Consider the following 21,471-nt stretch of genomic DNA (forward strand, 5'->3'; position numbering starts at 1 on the left):
TGGACACGATTTAGTGACTGAAAAACAACAACAAGGTAGAAACAGATGTTTTGCCCCTGGAAACAAATGCAGTGGGTTTAGGAGGAAATGCCACCTTGTGTAATGGAGGTCACTGTATCACACTTAGGCCACATTACCTTGCGTGAAGCACTAAGGCAACTCCAAATAGGTGAGGTGTACCCAGCAGATGCAGCAACTGAGTGGTAAATGGAGAAGCTGCATGCTCAATTTCTGACATTTTTTAGGATTTGCCAGTGACTCAGGGACCCTCTGTGTTGTACTCAATCTCTTTTAAAGCTGTTAGCAATTCCTCTGTCATCTAGCTCCCAGAGCAGTGTGCCCCCAAACTGGCCACATCAGAAGTAACACCGTGTTATGTGTTCATAGCAGAGACTCCTAGGCTTCTGTAATGGAGATTCTGAGTTGGGAGCCCAGGGATGGACCCTGAAACCTCCCTACTCAACTCAGGTGACTTCATGACTTGACACAGTTGAGAAGCAAAGTCTTAGTAGACTCTTACCCTGTATCTGTCTTTAAGTATCCAGACCCCAGATTATTAAATACATGACAACAGGATCCCATGAAAAACAAGGACATTTCAATATGAGAAGAGGTACTTATGGGGGAACAATAAATATCTATTAATTTTAAATGATTTTTAAAAGGATGCACTAAACCACTCCATAGCTACAGAATTAAAGGAGACAAGGGCATACAAAGTATTAAGAGCTTCTTACTTTTCAGGATGATTCTAATGCCTGCACAATGAAAGGACCCTGGAATCCCTCTCTTTTAATCTGTTACAAGTTGTTTTTTTTTTTTTTCCCCTCTCTCTTACATACACTGACATCAAAGGGAAAAGAGAGGTGAGTTCTGAAATAGGTTTGGCCAGGAGGAAGGTTAAAATTTACACTTACTGCATATCTACCTTGTGGCAGGTCAATTACTGTTTTGCCCACATAGCATTTTGGTGAAGTAAGTGTCTGAAGTTCAGAGAGGTTAAGTGACTTGCCCAAATTAACTTAGCTGGTCTGCTTTAGAGCTAAGACCCAGGTGGGAGAAGGGACAAAACCAACCACTATTTAACACAGTGTCTTTGCAGGCTAGCTGGCACATGGGTTGCTGCTGCTGCTGCTGCTGTTTAGTTACTAAGTCGTGCCCTACTCTTTGCAACCCCATGGCCTGTAGCCCACCAGGCTCCTCTGTCCACGGGGTTTCCTAGGCAAGAATACTGGAGTGGCAGTGGGTTGCCATTTCATTCTCCAGGGCCTCTTCTTGACCTAGGAACCGAACCTGCATCTCCTGCTTGCCAGGCAGATTCTTTAACACTGAACCACTGGTTAATGGTTGATAAATAAGTAGTGGATAGATAATGAGTAGTGAATAGATAATGATAAATGGATGAGTAGTGGATATCAGGGCTTCCCTGATAGCTCAGTGGGTAAAGAATCTGCCTGCAATGCAGGAGACCCCGGCTCAATTCCTGGGTTGGGAAGATCCCCTGGAGAAGGGATAGGCTACCCACTCTAGTATTCTTGGGCTTCCCTGTGGCTCAGCTGGTAAAGAATCTGCCTGCAATGCGGGAAACCTGGGTTCGATACCTGGGTTGGGAAGCTTCCCTGGAGAAGGGAAAGGCTACCCACTCTAGTATTCTGGTCTGGAGAATTCCATGGACTGTATAGTTCATGGGGTCACAAAGAATCAGACACAGCTGAGCGACTTTCATTTAGTGGATAGATATGCAAACACCCCGATCCAAAAGATGACATGACTTCTTATTGGCTCACTCCAGAAGCAGAAAGCTCTGCTGACGGTGGAATAGGAAATGGAAGCTAATGTTCTACAGCATTCTTGCCTTGCTGATGAATGACAAATTTCTTAAGTACCTTGTAACTCATTTAGTTTCCTTCTTGGTAAAAGGTGTGACAGCATTTTCTGTAAATGAGATTTTGCAACAGAGCAAGAAGGATCATAAAATGCTTTGCAAATATGAATGCTTATTCATGTCATAATACAATGAATCATAAATAACAGAACTGAAATCACATTCCCAGGAAATAAGTTTTTCTTAAAGCATTTAAACTATCACCTTGATCAGTTTGGCCTCACTCTTACATGCATGTCATAAACGTCTTGATAACTTGGTTAAATGAGTTCATGACTCGCTTTCCTGGATGGAATCTGTTTTCTAAAGGCTGTTCGTGACCTGCAGGTTTGAGAGTGAATAGTCTACAGAAGAAATACAAGCTAAAGGTTTCACAAAGGATGATTTCTGTATCTGGGGTTTCAGTTCTGGTCATGTGAATGTTCTCTTAGCTTGCTCTTCTAAGAATGGAGTATTTAATAATGAGTGGTGGGAAAAAATGGAGTCTTAGAATATCAGAATTCAAAAGGGCAGGCTAGCTCATATGGGTCTGTGGAAAGTTTTTGTAGACAGGTATCTTAGGTTCAAATCCAGTTCTCAAACCAGTGAGCTTGGACTTTGGACAGATTCCTGAACTCTGAGCCCTACATTACTTGTTTATAAGATCAGGATAAGAAATTTTCCTCTGCAATAGATATGACAAATAAATGATACAAAAACCACCAGCACAGTTCTGTTGACATAACTTAGGTTACATATTCTTTCCAAGGTCATACAACCTTGGAGATAGAGGAGAGCCATAGAGCCTGCCTGTGGCAGATCAAAGTTTGGATTTCTTTTAAAAAAAGGTAACACTATTTCTGTTTTGCATCTCTACAAGTGTATAAATCAGAACTGCTATCATTTTAATTTCATTCAGTTTTTAAGGGAAAATTTCCCAATAACAGAAAATTAAGTAGCAGATAAATTGGGGGAAATGAGGGAAGTAGAAGATAAACTTATACTATTTAACTCTGGCTATAAAATTTGGTGGCTCAGACAGTAAAGAATCTGCCTGCAATTCAGGAGACCCAGGTTCAGTCCCTGGGTTAGGAAGATCCCGTGGAGAAGGGAATGACTACCCACTCCAGTATTCTTGCCTGCAGAATTCCATGGATAGAAGACCCCAGGCAGGCGACTGTCCATGGAGTCACAGAGTCAGACATGACTGAGCAACTAATATTTTTTTTTCATAGAATATGGGGAGCAATAACACACTTGTAATATACTCACTGAAATATTTCAGAAAATTATAGACATTCATTTCTTGGAACTAAAGTTCAGCTCCATCTGAACATGCAACTTTTGGAACTAGCCCTCTGTGAGGTTACAGGAAGAAACTCTCAAATTATAAACTTGACCCTTCTTCCTCAAAGAAAACATAGTAGGAACTTTTTCAATTTTTATTTTGGAAAAATTAGATTCATGGGAAGTTACAAAGACCGTACAGAAAGGTCCCATAATTTTAGTAATTTAACTCATTGAATTCTGGCATCTGCTATTCATCTGTCTGGATCAGCATTATTTCACACCAAGGTAGGGACCTTTGTTATTCAGATTTGCACAAGTAATTGAGGGCTAATGAGGCAGAATGTCTGGAAACAATGACATATCTGTTTGTTTTCCCCTCCAGGTTTAGCAACCCCTGTAATTTCTAATGACCCTATATCTTGAAGTTAATTTTTAGAAAACTAATTTCTAATCATCACATGCCCTTTTCCTGCCTCCCAGACCTCCTGTCCTCATTTGTGGCATCTGTTTGTTTAGAAGTTGCTCTCTCTCTTAGATATGGGTCACTAAATTACTGAGGAAATGTATCCCCAGGAGTGGCAGCACATGCCTGGATAAAAGTCATTCATTTCTTCATTCAGTCAACAAATTATGATGAAGAGACAACACTGCTAAGAGCTGTTACGTACATGGGGCATAATGACTGTCACAGTCAGAGCCATTCTCTGCGCACATGAACTTTAGAGTCCACCATGAAGAGAGCAAAGTTCAAAGCTGCTTACAGAAGAAGACAGGCCAGGTGCCGTAGACTATTTACCAGTGGATCTAACTTGGACTGGGCTTTAGGGAATGCTTCCTGGAGGAAGAGAAGTGAGGGAGGGCATGTTTGGCCATGCTGGAATAATCAATCATTCTAAGGTTTTCTGCTATGACTGCAGAAGCCTCATATTCTTTGCATCTGCTTCTCCATGTTATTTTCTAGAAAAATATTCTTCCACATTAGATCACTTGTCTATTTATGTAAATAAAAAGCTTTTTAAGCAATTAGCCCCCTTACATAACTTTCCTCAACCCTTCTTTTAACCGTTGGTACTATATCCAGACAAGAAACAATGAATATAATCCTATCTTCAAAATCAGGATCGGATATAATGTCTTAAAGCTAAACACCGATCAGTAACGCAGCATGTGGCACAAACATGGAAGTGCACTGTGCTCCGAGGGGCCTAGACCTGCGGTGTCCGCAAGTCGGCCTCATTCACACCGACACTGAAGGTGATGCAGGATATGGCCCTGTCTCTCACACTCCTTCTGTGTTCCTGGAGGGCGCTGAGGCCCTCCGCCTGACATCTGTGACAGGATGTCTGATGTCATTTTTGGACCCAACAATGGTTCATTAAGACATGGAATTGCTAGCAAGTCCATTACACAGACGTGTGTAAAACTTGGCATTGGTACTGCTCATCTGCTTTGGTCCTGTTTTCATTCCCTGACTAGCAGGGGTGATGGAACTGCTCTGGTCCAGTTATGTACATGGTGGGCATCATTCCATTGATTTAAAGTAACTTTTATATGGCTGTGGACTAAGAGCAAATTAGTATTGTGTTATGGTTCAATTAATAGTTTTTTAGCACGCTTTTTCTTTTTTTTACACTCCAACCACAATCTATTTTTTTTTTTTCCTTTACACTCCAACCACAGTCCTGACTTGGTTAAGTTCAGTTTTTACTTTTTCCTCCGGAATTTTTTAAAATCGGGACTAGATTTCTCCAACAGGTGGTGCTGTGTGCAACATAAAGCTACATACTCCACTTCTCAGTGCTCAACTGATTCGATGATCTAACTTGACAATTTAAGATCACTGTTTGGTCTCATGGTTGATAAAGTAAAAATCAGTTCAATTGAAAAGAACCAAAGTAGCAATTTTTAAGCGAAAAGCATGTTTCTAAAATATGATTGATATAGTTAGACAATAAATTACGGACATTTTATTTTCTGTTAAACTACATAATTAGTATAAATTTTCCTTTCCTACTTCAATTTATAGTAAAACAATATATGTAATTATTTAATCGAAAATGGATTACCATAAAATTTTACTTGCTCTCATCTGAATGCTAAGCAGTGTTAACAAGTGAGGAAATATTTTCCTAGCGCTGTAATACTGTTTGGAGAACTTCAGCAACATTTTGTTCTAATACAGTGATTGGGATTTTAAAATAACAGCAAAATTCATGTATCTTCAAAGCATGCTCTTGATACTCAGATAGTAATGATTTTGATTTTAAAATCTAATAGATTTTAGACCTAATATGTATAAAGCAAAATCTACTACTGTCCATGGTAGTGCTGTCTAAAAAAATATAATGCATGCCATATATATAATTTAAAAAATTAATAGCTACACTAAAAAATAAAAGAATAGGTGAAATTATTTTTAATTGTATGTTTTCTTTATTTCAGTATATCCCAAATGTTACCATTTCAACATTTAATTAATGCAGAAATTATAAATGAGATGTACTAAATCTTCATATCTCTGGTATATTTTATATTTATATTTGCAGCACATCTCAGTTTGTATTAGCCCTATTTCAAGTGCTCTCTGGCCACATGTAGCTACTGTATTGGCCAGTGCAGGACTGAGCATTTCTCAAACTCTTCAATTCTTAAGACCTCTAAGGAGGAAGGATTCTTTTACTAATAAATATTACTCCCAGGTCCGGTATAACCACAAACTATACAACATCCCTTTGGGGTCTGACTTTGGAGGCATGCATTCTATTTATTTTACTGAACTTCAGTTGATTTATAATGTGTTAGTCTCTGCTGTACATCAAAGTGATTCAGACAGATATATACAGTGTTTTTCACATTCTTTTCCATCATAGTCTTTTAGAGGATGTTGAGTGTAGTCCCCTGTACTATACAGTAGGACCCTGTGGTTTACCTATTCCGTATATATAGAAGCTTGTATCCACTCATCCCAAACTCCTAGCCCAGCCCTCTCCCCATATCCCCTCTCAGCGGAAGCACAATCTTAAACATGGTGAATTGAACTTAGTTAGTTTGACTCAAGTAAGGTTTTAATTAAACTTTCAAGGCAGATTCAATCTGCTGCACTTGAAAGATGGTGCTTTTGCAGGCGCAGAATGAGTACTTTTGTTTTGTGGTAACTTTTTCTCTCCCGAAAACACACCAGTGAACAAGTGCGAGGACAAGATTTATGTCTGCTGCCAAACAGAAAAGTGGCTCCTGCTACGTGACACCTTAGTGGCGACAGCAGGTTCTTCACACCCAGACCAACTGTGCTCTGTGTCATTCTAGCCTCTTGTTTCAGTGGGACTTTGCTAACACACCCGCCTCACTAGCATCATCACGGTCGCCTTTGTCCCTGAGCTTGCTAGTGCCACAAATAACTCGTCTCCATCTTATTCTGCAGTGACCATCTTTCCTGAACACACATCATGTCTTTTGGAATCATACAAGCATTAAGAGGGTACCCTGATTCATAATGGAAAACTTAAATAGCAAATGACATTTCTGTCACCTTTTCTTGCATACCAAGCACCTTTATAGGCATCCTCTAGCCACTGGGCTGGAAAAGGTCAGTTTTCATTCCAATCCCAAAGAAGGGCAATGCCAAAGAATGCTCAAACTACCATACAATGGTACTCATTTCACATTAAGGTTATGCTCAAAATTCTTCAAGCTAGGCTTCAGCAGTATGTGAACTGAGAACTTTCAGATATAAAAGCTGGGTTTAGAACAGGCAGAGGAACCAGAGATCAAATTGCCAACAGTTGTTAGATCATAGAGAAAGCAAGGGAATTCCAGAAAAACATCTACTCCTGCTTCACTGACTATGCTAAAGCCTTAAACTTTGACTTTGTAGATCACAACAAACTTTGGGAAATTCTTAAAGAAATGGGAATACCAGACCACCTTAGCTGCCTCCTGGGAAACCTGTGTGCAGATCAAGAAGCAACAGTTAGAACTGGGTATGGAACAACTGACTGTTTCTAAGTTGGGAAAGGAGTACAACTAGGCTGTATATTGTCACCCTGCTTATTTAACTTATATTCAGAGTATATCATGTGAAATGCCAGGCTGGATTAATCACAAGCTGGAATCAAGACTGCTGAGAGAAATATCGACAACCTCAGATATGCAGATGGTACCATTCTAATGGCAGAAAGTGAAGAGGAACTAAAGAGCCTCTTGATGGTGAAAGAGGAGAGTGAAAAAACTGGTTTGAAATTCAACATTGAAAAAAAAAACCAAACTAAGATCATGGCATCTGGTCCCATTACTTCATGGCAAATAGAAGGGGAAAAAGTGGAAGCAGTGACAAGTTTTTTTTTTTTCCCTTGGGTTTTAAAATCACTGCAGATAGTGACTGTAGTCATGAAATTAAAAGACACCTGCTCCTTGGAAGGAAAGCTGTGACAAATGTAAGCAGTGTATTAGGAAGCAGAGATGTCACTTTGCTGACAAAGGTCCATAGAGTCAAAGCTATGATTTTCCCAGTGGTCATATATGGATGTGAGAAGGCTGAGCTCCAAAGAATTGATGCTTTCAAATTGTGGTGCTGGAGAAGACTCTTAAGAGTCCGTTGGACTGCAAGGAGATCCAACCAGTCAATCCTAAAGGAATCAATCCTGAATATTCATTGGAAGGACTGATACTGAAACGTACTCCAATACTTTGGCCACCCAATGTGAAGAGCTGACTTACCAGAAAAGACACTGATGCTGGGAAAGACTGAAGACAGAATGAGAAGCGGGGCGGCAGAGGATGAGATGGTTAGATAGCATCACTGACTCAGTGGACATGAATTTGGGCAAACTCTGGGAGATAGAGGAAACAGAGGAGCCTGGCAGGCTACAGTGCATGGGGTCACAAAGAGTCGGACATGACTTAGCGACTGAATAAGGCATCCTTCATTTGAGAAGATGCAGAGGTGAGGGAGTATTATAGGAAAACGACTAGATTTAGAGTCCAAATTTTGGAAGTCTTGATCTATCAACCTACTCTTCCCTGAATGGGTGGTGGTGATGAGATTCTACTAGCCCTGGTGGTGTCCTTGTGTGATTTGGAAAAGGGCATCCACTTGGAGTAGACATAGCCCTCCAAGTATATGGCGTGGTAACTAGACAGTAGTTTTGAAAAAATAAAAGTGACCCTTTGACCTCAAGGCCAGTGTCAGAGCACATGACTTGGCAAGTTGAAGAGGCAAGATTTCTGCCCCTGCTTGCTCTCCTGCCCAACTGTATGTACATGGCAACTGTGTGTGTATGGCTAACTTTAGGTGTGGTTTTCATATGTCAGACATTGTGTTATGAAATTTACATATTTCAGCTCATCCATTCCCCATTAGTTCTCTACGAGGTTAGAGAGACTTAGGGTTTGTAAGTGGTGGAGCCAGGACGAGAATTCCAGTCTGTGTGATATCCGCAGTTCATAACCCTAATGACCAAACTACATTGTGCAAGTTACCCTCCTCTTTGGACTTGCCCTTTATGGACAGAGGAGCCCGGTAAGCTACAGTCCATGGGGTCGCAGAGAGTCAGATACGACTGAGTGACTGAACTGACTGACCGATTTCCCTGGAGTTACAATTTGATTGTGCACACCAAAAGGTTTTGCAAGTTTTAAAAATACTATAGAACCATAGCCTGATCTTTATAATTGTATTGCTTAGTAAAAAAAAAAAAAAAAGCATATGTATATATATATATATATCTCACTAATCAAAATAAGATGCTTTCTAAACACTTGGGTTTTAAGATTTTCAGAGAAGGGGGTACACTAGGACTAGTTATAAAAGTAGAATATAGGTTAGTTATAAAGTAACATAGAATTCATTTATGGAAATGAGAGTTAAAATGAGACATTTATAATAAGACAAGTATTATCAAGAATCAATTTCCACAGATGACAGATAAGGCTTAATGGTTACAAACTGGGAAAATTAATAGGTTAAATAAAGCTATAGCAAAGGTGAAGGCGAAGTTGCTTAGTCATGTCCGACTCTTTGCGACCCCATGGACTGTAACTTACTAGGCTTCTCTGTCCATGGGATTCTCCAGGCAAGAATACTGGAGTGGATTGCCATTTCCTTTTCCAAGGGATCTTTCCGACCCAGGGATCGAACCCGGGTCTCCCGCGTTGGAGGCAGACGCTTTAACCTCTGAGCCACCAGGGAAGCCCAAAGATATAGTAGGATGAGTTATCTCTTTTTTCCTTTAAGGACGGTCACTGGCTTATCTTATGCACTATTTTTATCTTGCTAATCAACAGCTATTCAGGGGACAGAGTGGAGAGAGTAGAAAATAACATGAAACCTCAGGCTTTTCTTCCCACAAGAACTCTGGTTGGACCTTGAAGGAAGAAGAAGGGTTAGATTTTTAGAGACAGGCTGATGTTTATTTTTGCCTGATTTTCAGGGAGGGAGGTGCCAGTAAAAATGAAGTTTCTCTGGGGATAGAACAAGAGTGGTGGTAAGTGGTTCTTGAGCTGGGTATGAAATCTGATCAATTAAGTTTCAGTTATAAAATGTGTGTCTTGGTTCCTTCATTATCATTACTTTTAAATTTAATAATGGTCCTCATTTTTCCTGTTGTGGCCTCCAGTGCTTGATCTTTTTAAACTTGGAAGTACTTTCATTTCGTTTTAATTGTCTAAAATGGAACCAGAGTTCATCTGGTCTTTAAAAATGTAGCAAAGCAACTCTATCCACTATTTCCAACATAGCATGTAGAATCCAGGACAGAGGGCTATATCATTGTATCTTTAAAACATCACACAGATGCCCTTAGTATGGTAGTGTTTTAGGAGTCAATTGTCTAAGCAAAGATAAGAAGACTTTCTATTTGAAAATTAGCTTGTTGAAAACAAAATGAAGACATGTCAGCATGAAATCTTGGAAATCCACTCCATCAAGAAACTTAAAAAAAAAAAAAAATCTGCTTGTGCTGGATAGGATATGCTATATAATATGTGCTCAAAAATAAAGAACATACTTTAGAATCCACAATGGTGGCTACTTGTGGTTAATTTAAAAAATTAAACATTACCTTCCTCACTTGCTCCAGTCACATTTCAGGTACTCAAGATTTACATGTGACTAGTGATTACGGTTAAATTGCACAGGTATGGGATATTTCCATCATTATAGAAAATTCCACTGGACAGCATTCTCTTAGAATATTCAACATTCTTCCTAAAATATCGTTACTCTCTCAAAAGTGTCCTCAAAGTAAATGTTCCCCTTTAACTTTTCCCCCTGGAGATTAACATTAGTGAAGTTTAGGGTAGAGGAAATAGACTGATGTGAACTTTCCTCTAGAGCTGCATATTATGCTATGGTTCCTCCTGCCCACTCTCCAGGATTGGGTGGGAGGCTAAGTCAGCACTGTGCCCAGTACTGGTGGCTCATCATCATGAAGACACATACCCTGCCCTCAGCAGCTTACATCATCAAGGTAGCTCTTGGTTAAAAGCAAAATAAAATCCTTGTGTAGAGGCTGCTACCTTTAAAAAACTAGTAATCAACAACAGCATTTAAGAAATACTGGATACATGAAAATATTTTTATACTTGATTTTCCTTAAAACAAACAAACAAAAACTATCCTTTTTGGAAAACCCATTTATCTTATTCTCTCCATTTCTTTTACCTGAATCATCCATATTTTTTTTTACTCTTTTCAAAATGCTAACTCAGTTCTTTCCTTTAGGATTTATTCTTTTTAAAACCTTGGATTGTGTTTTCTTGTAAGTTTCTGTATAAAAGAATGACTATACTTCATGCTGCAAAATAAATTAAGGTAATAAAAATCAGAAATCTTAATCACCACTGCATGTTCCCATCCATCAGAAATTATCTAAAGTTGTGTACGGTATAGGATATAAATATCAGTATTATATATAAACATTTACTATATACTTATTACATGTATAACATTTAAAGTGACTATTCTCGATCTTGAAATCTAGAAGTTTGTAGGAATTTTTCTTTTTTGGTTTATTTTCCTCTCCAGGGGACACACATTTCTAAAATAAATGGAATAGTTAAAAGTTTTTCCAAACAGGTAGAACAGATTTCAACCCTGGTGCTGCTTCTTAGTTGGAGTAACTTTTTGTAAGTTACTTGACTTACTTGAACTTTAGTTCCCTCATCTATACAGTAGGATTAAAACTACCTACCTTATGGTAGTATGCTTTCACTTAAAATTTTAATATATAAATGCAGTCATCAGTGCCTCGTGAATGCTAGACTCTCAACAATGATTAGATTCACTTTACCCTGCTGTAAAGACATTTTAAAATTCTTGGCTGGCCGTGATTCACCATGTCTTATACAAAACCTTTGGTATGACAATATTTTTCTATGGAATGGATATAATAGTAATAATAGCTGATATGTATCAAGGGCTGAGTAAGTAACAAGGGCTGTATTTGAAAAGTGATTCACATAATGACTATTTTTTCTTAACAGCAGCCCTATGAAGTGAGGAAGGTAATCTCCATTTTGCAGAAGGAACAGAGGCTCATGGGGACTCCAAGAGCTTGTCCATAGTCGTCCCTCAGACACCCTCGAGTCTGTGTAGCTCCTTCATGCACACTTTACAACCAGGAGAGACTATGTTAGATGCTTTTCAAAAGCCAGTGAATTAAATGTGAAGGTAGTGAATTTTATAGTATGTGAATTGGATCTCCAGTAAAAATGCTATATAAAGCAGTTGCTGGATGTGTAGGGACCAGCAAGTTAGTATAAAGGTTAGCCTTCTTTATGGTGAGTTTGCTCTACCTCTCTCTCTCTCAACATTTTAAAAAGAAAACACTATACCAAGTTGGCTTCCGTGGTGGCTCAGAGGTTAAAGTGTCCGCTTCTAATGCGGGAGACCTGGGTTCAATCCCTGGGTCAGGAAGATCCTCTGGAGAAGGAAATGGCAACCCACTTCAGTATTCTTGCCTCGAGAATCCCATGGATGGAGGAGCCTGGTGGGCTACAGTCCACAGGGTCGCAAAGAGTCAGACATGACTGAGCGACTTAACTTTCATAGCAAGTACCCACTCTCAAAATGAGTCTATTCACAATGTCTGCTAAGAAAAACTACTAAGATTCTAAGGGTTAGACAGCCCAAAGGTGTATACGAGAAGGTGACATGCTTGCTATAGGCCTGTCTCACCAGATCAAGGAAAAAGACACTGGAAGCACCAAAGACTCCAATCATTAGCCTGAACCTCATTCTTTAAAAAACTGATTAGAATCCAGGAGAAATTAAAAATCTATAAGAATAATCTGGGAGAAGAATGAGATAAAAGAAAAAGGATAGAAATAATAATTTCCCAAACAAAAAGTAAATAGTACCATATGATTCAGCAATCCCACTCCTGGAGAAAACAATAATTTGAAAAGATACATGGGCTCCAATGTTCCCTGCAGTACTGTTTATCATAGCCAAGACATGGAAGCAACCCAAATGTCCATCGACAGAGGAATGGGTAAACATGTCATACATACATATGTATATATATAGAATGGACTATTACTGAGCCATAAAAGGAATGAAATAATGCTATTTCCAGTCACATGAATGGATCTAGAGATTGTCTTACTGAGTGAAGTCAGAGAGAGAAAGACAAATATCGTATTATATCACTTACACATATAGTCTAAAATGGTACAAATGAATTTATCTGCAAAACAGAAATAGAGCCACAAATGTAGAAAACAAACTTATGGTTTCCAGGGAGTAAAGCGGGGAGGGAAACTGGGAGACTAGGATGGACAGATATACACTACTATATATATATATTAGATAACTAACAAGAGCCTACTGTATAGCACAGGGAACTCTACTCAATACTCTGTGATAACCGATATGGGGAAAGCATTTTAAAGAGTCAACACATGTATATGTATAACTGATTCGCTTTGCTGTGCACCCGAAACTCACACAATGTTGTAAATCAATGACACTCCAATAACAGATTTTTAAAAGTGAATGTATTTTCTTAAAAATGCTCTCCATGTTTTGCATACCTTCCATTATTATTTTACCCCTCCTTACACATTTTTGATTTAGAAAACTTTCTTAAGCTTTGGAAAGATTGATATAGTTGATTTCAGACTGAGAGAATTATCAGAAATTTGTACATGAGTATTCAGATAGGCCTAGTGTTTTAGATGAAACTGAACTTCATGCCTTACACGTAGAAAACAACAAATGCTGAGGAACCCGATTCCCACTTTAAAATACAGATGTATGAAATTCAAGCACTATTTCCTTTAGTGCTAGTCATTCACTTGATTCCTGCCTACAGACATTTATAGAAGCAGGTAGTCACTGTAATTACCTTCATCCATGCCATTAAGTAATTCAGTTAAATCTTCATTTTTACTGTCAAACTGATGCTCCTTCCATGTTTCACCATTTTCACTGCGAAGAACAATGAGCTCTCTCTCCTTGCCTCTCATAGACCCAAAGTGAGGGATTTCCACTATGACAGGGCTGGAAAAAAAGCCACATTATTTTGGTATCAAAGGAAATGTGTTTATAGTTTCATACTTTTTAAAATGTTTCACTGACAATATTCATTTGAAAATCAGAGGTGCCACTAAGGTTGGGAATGATTTCAAAGCTGCAGAATCATTTGCTAATTAAATAATATATTAGAAGCCTGAAAACATGCCATCATTCATTCATTCACAAACAATTCTTGGGGGCCTATCATATATTAGGCATTTGATTTAAAAGAGGGAAAATATTCAGCACACATCAGAAATCGAGGAATTGAAAATTATTAAAATAGACCATAAGAAGGAAAGTTGGTCCGTTTTTAAGAACACAAGGTATATTATACAAAACACTCATGATTTAAAAGGACACAGTCATTGCTTAAAAGAAATTTTGTAAATTATTTTGAGAGATTACTGACTTTTTTTTCCCCTTAGTAAGAAAACAATCAATGTAACAATCCACTCCCTGCAACGGTCAGTTTTCATAACGTTTATGGCCTGTATAGTCAAGAGAGTTTCTTTAATTTTTAAGTTACGAAATGGGCAGCTTAATTTCCTCACTCTTGTTAGCCTGCATAGGAATTAAACTTTCTGAAAAAGCACTATTGGTTTGAAATTGTCATATAACAATCTGTTAATCTTTGACAGTGTCCTTTTGCAAAAGAATGTAAAAAGATGGCTGCAAATTGAAGCTAGCCAATCAAGCACAGGAATAATTCTGTTAAATTTTAAAATAGGATAAATGCTAAAAAAGATGAATGGAAGTAAGCAGACCACAATCACACACAGTTTATGTAGTTGGATTGTGCAGCTTTATTTTATGACATTTAAGTAGACAGTATCATTATTCTCCTACAGAGGTTGTATGTAACCTCACCTCTTAGCCTATGTGATTATGTACAGTGGGAAAAGAAGGTACAGGCTTAAATAGGTAACAGCATAAAAAGTGATAGTAGTTGTAATGACCAAATGACATAAAACATATTAATATTTGAGTTATTACAAAAGCATTCACTTAAAATAGGATGATAGGTATGAAAATTTTACTTTTGGCAAAATACTGCTCGTTAATTAAAATCAAGGGTTTGAAAGATTTTTTATAATGCATTTATTTTTTGATGAATAAAAACAGATTCAACGATTCCTAACAGTGTTAGTAATTTCAAGAGTTATTAAGATGTTGACCATATTTTTAACCACACCTGGATCAGACATTAATTTTTTCTTTTTTTTGAGAACTAGATACAATCTTTGCAGGTTGATGTATCAGATACTGTCACTGTAAATATTTAAGGGATGTGGCTTTGTGTATGACATTCAACAATACTGGAGAGAAGAAATGAGCGAGGGTCTGGGACCAAGGTGAAAGCCAAGCATAAGTTTTCATAACAGGTTTCTTCATGCAGACTGCCAAGGCCAACACACCAGTCAGACAGACAAGCAGACAGACGAATACCAACACATCTCAGCTTAAACAGAAGAAAACAAAACGATTTAATAACTTCAGTAAATATTCTACCTGCTGCCTATTTGGTTTTCTTTAAATATCTTGTATTCCCAACATTTGTTTCAAAATCAGTTTACTTATTGATTTTCCTTCTCAAAGTCCATAAAGTTTACTTAGTATGAATAAGTACTTAAAAAAAATGTAACTCCACACACATACATATATATATACACACAGATATATATATATATATATACACACACATATATATCATTTATAGCAAATGTTGATTCAGAGTCTGCAAATACCTTCTCTTACACTGGGTTAAAATTAGATCTTCAGTCTATCTTAAAAACTACCATAATCAGTTGAAATATTTTAAATGAAAGTAAATTTTACAAAAGCACAAAGTTATGAAAGCAGAATGCTTGCAGTGAATTCCACATGCTTGAAAAGCACAAGAGAGGTAGCGGTGGGTGCTACATTAAGTCAAGCCACTATGATTTCATTTTTTCTTTCAGTGACACACATCAACTGAAAGCATTAAAAACTGAAAATAAAATTAAGACAAGAATAAGACCATGGGTGTGATAGAAAAAAATTGAAAATGGAAAAGAATTGTAAACATTCTGTATCTTGTCTATAAAGATCCTACCCAATAAATTTTGTTCCTTGAGGCCCAAGCTGCAGGATTCGGCTAACCAAGCTCTCACCCTCATTTACAGGGGGAGGATTGGTGGGAAGATGCAGTTTACTGAATAACATCCATGCAGCAGGAAGAGAAACAAGAAGGGGAAACTGTGAACAAACTGTCAGTCATGACAGAGCCTGCCTGGTTTGCACCCAAGTGCCACCTCAGAAAATAAATTCATTTTTTTCTCTTAAAGTACCAGATCACAATGGATTGTTTCCCCCAAAAATTATCATTAAGAAGACATGTACCCAAAATAGCCATTTATTCAACATGTCACGTGTCAGAGTGGTGCCTTGACTTCCACGGGGGCTGCTGGGGTTCCGTGCACTCACTGAGCAGAGAGCATGCTTCTCGGTTAGTAAAAGCTTTGACCAGCAAACTGAGTTAAGGAAGTGCCAGCCTTTCAGCTTTTCACAGAATTACATAGCTTTGTGACCTTTGATTCTACACCAATGCTGTAATCGATCAAAATGGTCCAACTCAATAGATTTAATAGTTAACTCAATAGATTTAATTTAATTGACAAGGGTAAAGAAAATCAAAGATGCGGTATAAGGGCCAAGATGAAAATTGACAAAATGACTTACCCTAAAAATTGTGCCCCTGCAGGACCCATTTCTACCAGTCTACTGGCTAATCCCTCTCCTTCCACCATGGGGGGTGGGTTGGCCAGTTTATGTCTCTTTACCAAACGGCAGGTGATGCGGGTGGGGGCCGTACACTTGCGTGGAGGAATGATAATCCTCATCCCGTGGTGACGGCTTCCCCTCATGGAGCCCCCTCGAGCATCCACCATAAAGCTAACCAGAAACCTGCAGAGGAAGATCAGAGGCTGAGTCAGGGAGAGACACAAAGCATCTTCACAGTCAGTTCTGAAGTTAGATGTTAAAGAGACAGACAAGGTAGCTAGCATTTCCTCTCTTTAAGAATAAACTGGAAGTAAACACCTCAAACATGCATTCAGCTTGTGAACTGAGCAAAAGTGTAAAACACGACAATTTATTTTTGCTGGCAAATGGCCTCTGAACAGAAGTCACTCACTCTGTCAATGCTCAAACTAAAGGAATAGTGAATGTTTCAAAGCTGGAATAAAAACTGGCTATTAAAGGACTGTCTTGCATTTAAAAACAAAGTCCCATAAACAAAACCACTATATGTGGTTGCTGTGGGTGGTTTAAATTATATTCAAGGGTCATTGTAACTATACATGGTTTTAGCCATTTGCTGACTATGGAATCTCTTCCCCCAGCAGTTAAGATGACACTCCACAGTATGTCTTAAATGTGAACAACTCAGAAAATAAATGTATATTTAATCATACCGACACTCTAATTTTTACTATTTTCACAAAGCAGAAACAAATAAAATCAACTAAGGCAATTTTGATGGAAAGGGATTTAATCTTTTCGGTATCAATTTGGCTTTAAAAACTGTTTAAAATAACCTACATTTGAGTATCTTTACAGAAATGCAAAAATTGTTGAACTGACTTTTTAGAAAACATCTCTATATAATTCTGTCTCAATATAATTATATTAAAGCTAGGGAAGAAAAACTATCTGCTTGTGCTTATAGCTATGAAGATGTAAAGAATTAACTGTCATATTTGGGTAGTATCTAAAATTTTTTTATTGGCAAATAGTTGAATTATAATGTGTTAATGTCTGCTGTACAGCAAAGTGATTCAGTTATGCATATATATATATTATTTTTCATATTGTTTTCCATTATGATTCATCACAGGTTACTGAATATAGTCCCCTGGGTTAGACAATAGCAACTTGTTGTTTATCCACCCTATGTATAATAGTCTGTATCTGCTAATCCCAAGCTTATTTGGGTAATATCTTGATTCCTATCATATGTTCATGAAAAAAAGACCTCTGTGACTCCTCCCACCTTTGTCACCGGGTTGTAAAGCACTCTAGTAAACATAAGCAATGAGCCCAACGTATGGAAGAGCGCAAGTCAGACAGGGGAACAGAAACATATATTTTTACATTTTAGTTCTCACATATGAAACTATGCTTATTTGTGGAAGAGCAACAAATGTTGATATTTAGAAAACTGTCTGAATATCTACAGTATTTGGAGTGTGTATGTGGGTGTGGGGGCGGACAATCCCATCCATCAAAATCCTCTACTGTTTACTCTTTTGTCAAACAGTTCTAACATCCCCCCAGATAGATTTCAGACTCTGCTTGGAGGTCTTAGCTGGAGACCCCTTCCTAAAGAGTGATGCTTCTTGACCTTCAAAGAGTAACCTCTTCAAAGAAGCAAATCTGCCCACCATCCCTATGGAGAGAGGCAGGCGCATGGGGATCACCTTTCAGCCCAGCAGATTTTCAGAACCAACTGTGGTCATCAGTGAAGTTATCATCAACTTCATACCTTTTTGCTCATTTTGGATTTAGCCATTTTCCTCTGGATTAATGAATGGTTTTTACGTTTTGATATTATTGTATCTACTTTGAGAGGCTGGAATCACAGGGATATTCAAAGTATGAGGGCAAGAGACAGACCCCCTCAAAAACAGAACAAAACAAAAAACAAAACTCTCTCCTATTAAAAAACAAAGATCCTCGTTCACTTGTACAAGTGTCCAGATGAACTGTCTCCAGTGCTGAATGATCCAGGGCCCCCCTGCAGCTACTCTGGGAGCCTTCATTTCTTTAGACATGTACAAGCTTAACAACCACTTTTTACCCAGTACTGAAGACCATGTGGCAATATTGTAAGGAAGCCCAAGACAAAAATCTGATCTTTCCTAGCTTTTAGTAGTTAAAAAGCAATGTGTGGTTGGGACTAACTAACAGAATGAATGAAAAATGTCTCAAGATAAACTCTGCGTTTTAAAATGCAGTTGTATTGGTACAAATAAACACTGGAGTATTTACACTGAGAGGGCCTTGCTCACCCTGGCAACAAACAGCCGGTTCTCACTCACACACATACTAATTCAGATCAGGTCTGTCTTGTTCACTGCTCTACCTGCAGAGCTGAGCATGATTCTCACACATAATAAGCACACAGTAAATGTTTATTGAATAAACCAATAAACAAAACTATTTTGTTAGGTGTGCTGAGAAATTGCCTAGGTCAGATTTGGTTATTAACGTTGAAAAAAATATGGAAAAATATATACATATATAAATACATGAAATATATATCATGGGCTTCCCTGGTGGTTCAGACGGTAAAGAATCCACCTGCAATGTGGGAGACCTAAGTTTGATCCCTGGGTTAGGAAGATCCCCTGGAGGAGGGCATGGCAAGCCACACCAGTATTTTTGTCTGGAGAATTCCTATGGCAGAGGAGACTGGAGGGCTACAGTCCATGGGGTCTCAAAGAGTCAGACACAACTGAGTGATAAATTTCATTTACTTATACATATATAAATAAATGAAATATATATTAAAGGTATATAATATATATACATATATACACTGAAGGTAGTGTAAGAAGGTTACCAGTGTCAATATAAAAATACCCCAGCTACAGAGAATATCAGAACCAAATGGAAAAACCATGGCTTAGAAGATTTTAATGACAAGTTGGAAGAATCTCTTTGTTTATATTCTGCATAGCACCCAGCACATAGCTGGGGCTCATTACTGATTATTTCTTGTTCTAAGGTTTTTAGCTTTATAGAGCCAAAAGACTGAGGAAATATGGGGCAAATGTTAAGCAGAATATTGAGTACTATTATTCAAGAACATCATGAAATACAGAAATTTGTTTTTTAAACTCCTGCCTGTGGTGCAGTGGGTAGAGCATCTGCCTGCAGTGCAGGAGACCTGGGTTCCCTCCCCACTTGGGAAGATCCCCTGGAGAAGGAAATGGCAACCCTCTCCAGTCCTCTTGCCTGGAAAATTCCATGGACGGAGGAGCCTGCTAGGCTATACAGTCCATGGGATCGCAAACAGTCTCACAGGCCTGAGCAACTTCACTTCTTACCTGTTGTATACAAAATAAAATTTCATGCACTATAACTTACAAAAACAAATGAAAACGTAATACTGAAACATATTCATTGTATCTTATTAATATTTAAACTAAAGCAGGAATTCTACAGATGATTTTATAACTAACACATGAATGTTTCTAGTTTTAGGAACAGCAGGATGACAAATGCTGATACACTTACAGACACTGACACAATCTGTGGGGAGAATTCACATAAATTAAAAATACAAAAAGGGATGATTCACATAAAAGACACAGTTATCACCTTGAATCATACTGAGGAAGTGGAGAAGAATAGCTGCAAAATAATTTAGAAAGCAAATGGGAAAATTAATGTAAGATAATTAGAAGCAAGCAACAGAAAATGTCAATGATAAGCAAAGGAAAAATAAAAACCATCAGAAAACAAAACCAAGGCATTTGGCATTTGCGGGACAATTTGGAAAGAGATTTGCCTCATATGGCTTCGTACAAGCTACTCCATAGACCTGGCGTTAGTGAGCTAGTTCCAAGTGTATACCAGTGTGTATTCTCCTTTTCAAGTAAGCCCAACTAGCTGCTATTACTTTCCTTCCCTGAAGAAGTCTGCTGTCGTCAATGAATTCAAGGGGAAAGAGAGATAAGTTGCATATTCAAATACTATACTGTGTCCAATGCAGAGGAAAGCTCATTTCTGATTTTATTATCCTACGATGCCTCAGCTTCTCAATTTACTAAATTAAACCCTTGGACTTTTCTTTCCTATGTAGAGTACAAGGTGCTGGTTCTAGATCTTGGTAACATGGTGGCGATTCACTAAACTTGGTTCAAAAAACTCAGTATGTTTGCCCACTGAATGAATGTGTTCTGGGTGTTTTATATTTTCCTTCTCAACTCTTTTTTTTTTTTTTTTTGCTTTCGCAGTTTTAGACCCATATACATCTACTATAAATCATGTAAATATTTTAAGCAGTTTAAAAATTAATATTACTATAATTAAGAATTTTTCTAATTGAATTAAAGAAATGTAAAATTGATGACTCAAAGACCACCATGTAGTTTATAGTTTATAAAGCACTTGCATGTAAATTATTTCTGTTTAAATGACATTGTGGTGACTTGTGTTTTACAACTGTGATGTTACAAGCCGTAATTGTGTAAGAATTCTTTAAATAATTTGTAGCATTACTCTGAGCTTAGGACTTTTCCTCTGTAAAATGGAAATAATGATAAAACTTATCTCAGTGTCATTTTAAGGTTCAAATAAATATTAAATAATACATGTGAAAAGATTTAGCACAATGCCAGATATATGACAAGCACTAGCTATGTTAGCCATCACACTTTATTGTAATTCAAAGCAGCAAAAAATACTTCATAAGATATATAAGGCACTTCACATATGTTAATCATAGTTAACTTATTTAATTCAAAATGAATCTGTACTTGTCCAGACTTACAATTAATTTATGGCCTAAACATCAATTTCACAGGTGAAAATACTTTGAAATTTTCAAATTATCTCTTTCCCATTTGTATACATATCGATTATCCGAAGTTTTAATTACCTATTAGGCAAAGAACCCAATATCTAAAAATACAGTAATTACCAATTTAGCAGTTGAAGCAGGTCACCTCTTAGCTGCCTGCTGACTAACAGGGCAACAAAGAGGAGCCTCTTTGATGTGGTTTTTACTATAGCTCTTCTGGTGCACACACAT

General features: G+C 37.7%; 1 protein-coding gene across 21 annotated transcripts in view; it reads right to left on the reverse strand.

Annotated features, from left to right (window-relative positions):
- Positions 1 to 21,471, reverse strand: part of ANK3 (ankyrin 3) — a 755,525-nt gene that overhangs the window by 71,085 nt on the left and 662,969 nt on the right. For all 21 annotated transcript variants that reach the window (XM_060406459.1, XM_060406456.1, XM_060406452.1 and 18 more), the window contains 2 exons: positions 16,392 to 16,616; positions 13,501 to 13,655 (listed from right to left, as the gene is read on the reverse strand). In XM_060406459.1, coding sequence (XP_060262442.1) covers positions 13,501 to 13,655; positions 16,392 to 16,616 — 380 coding nt within the window. The remainder of the gene's footprint in view (positions 1 to 13,500; positions 13,656 to 16,391; positions 16,617 to 21,471) is intronic.

This window comes from Ovis aries, chromosome 25 (assembly GCF_016772045.2).
Source record: "Ovis aries strain OAR_USU_Benz2616 breed Rambouillet chromosome 25, ARS-UI_Ramb_v3.0, whole genome shotgun sequence".
In the NCBI taxonomy this organism is placed as follows: domain Eukaryota; kingdom Metazoa; phylum Chordata; class Mammalia; order Artiodactyla; family Bovidae; genus Ovis; species Ovis aries.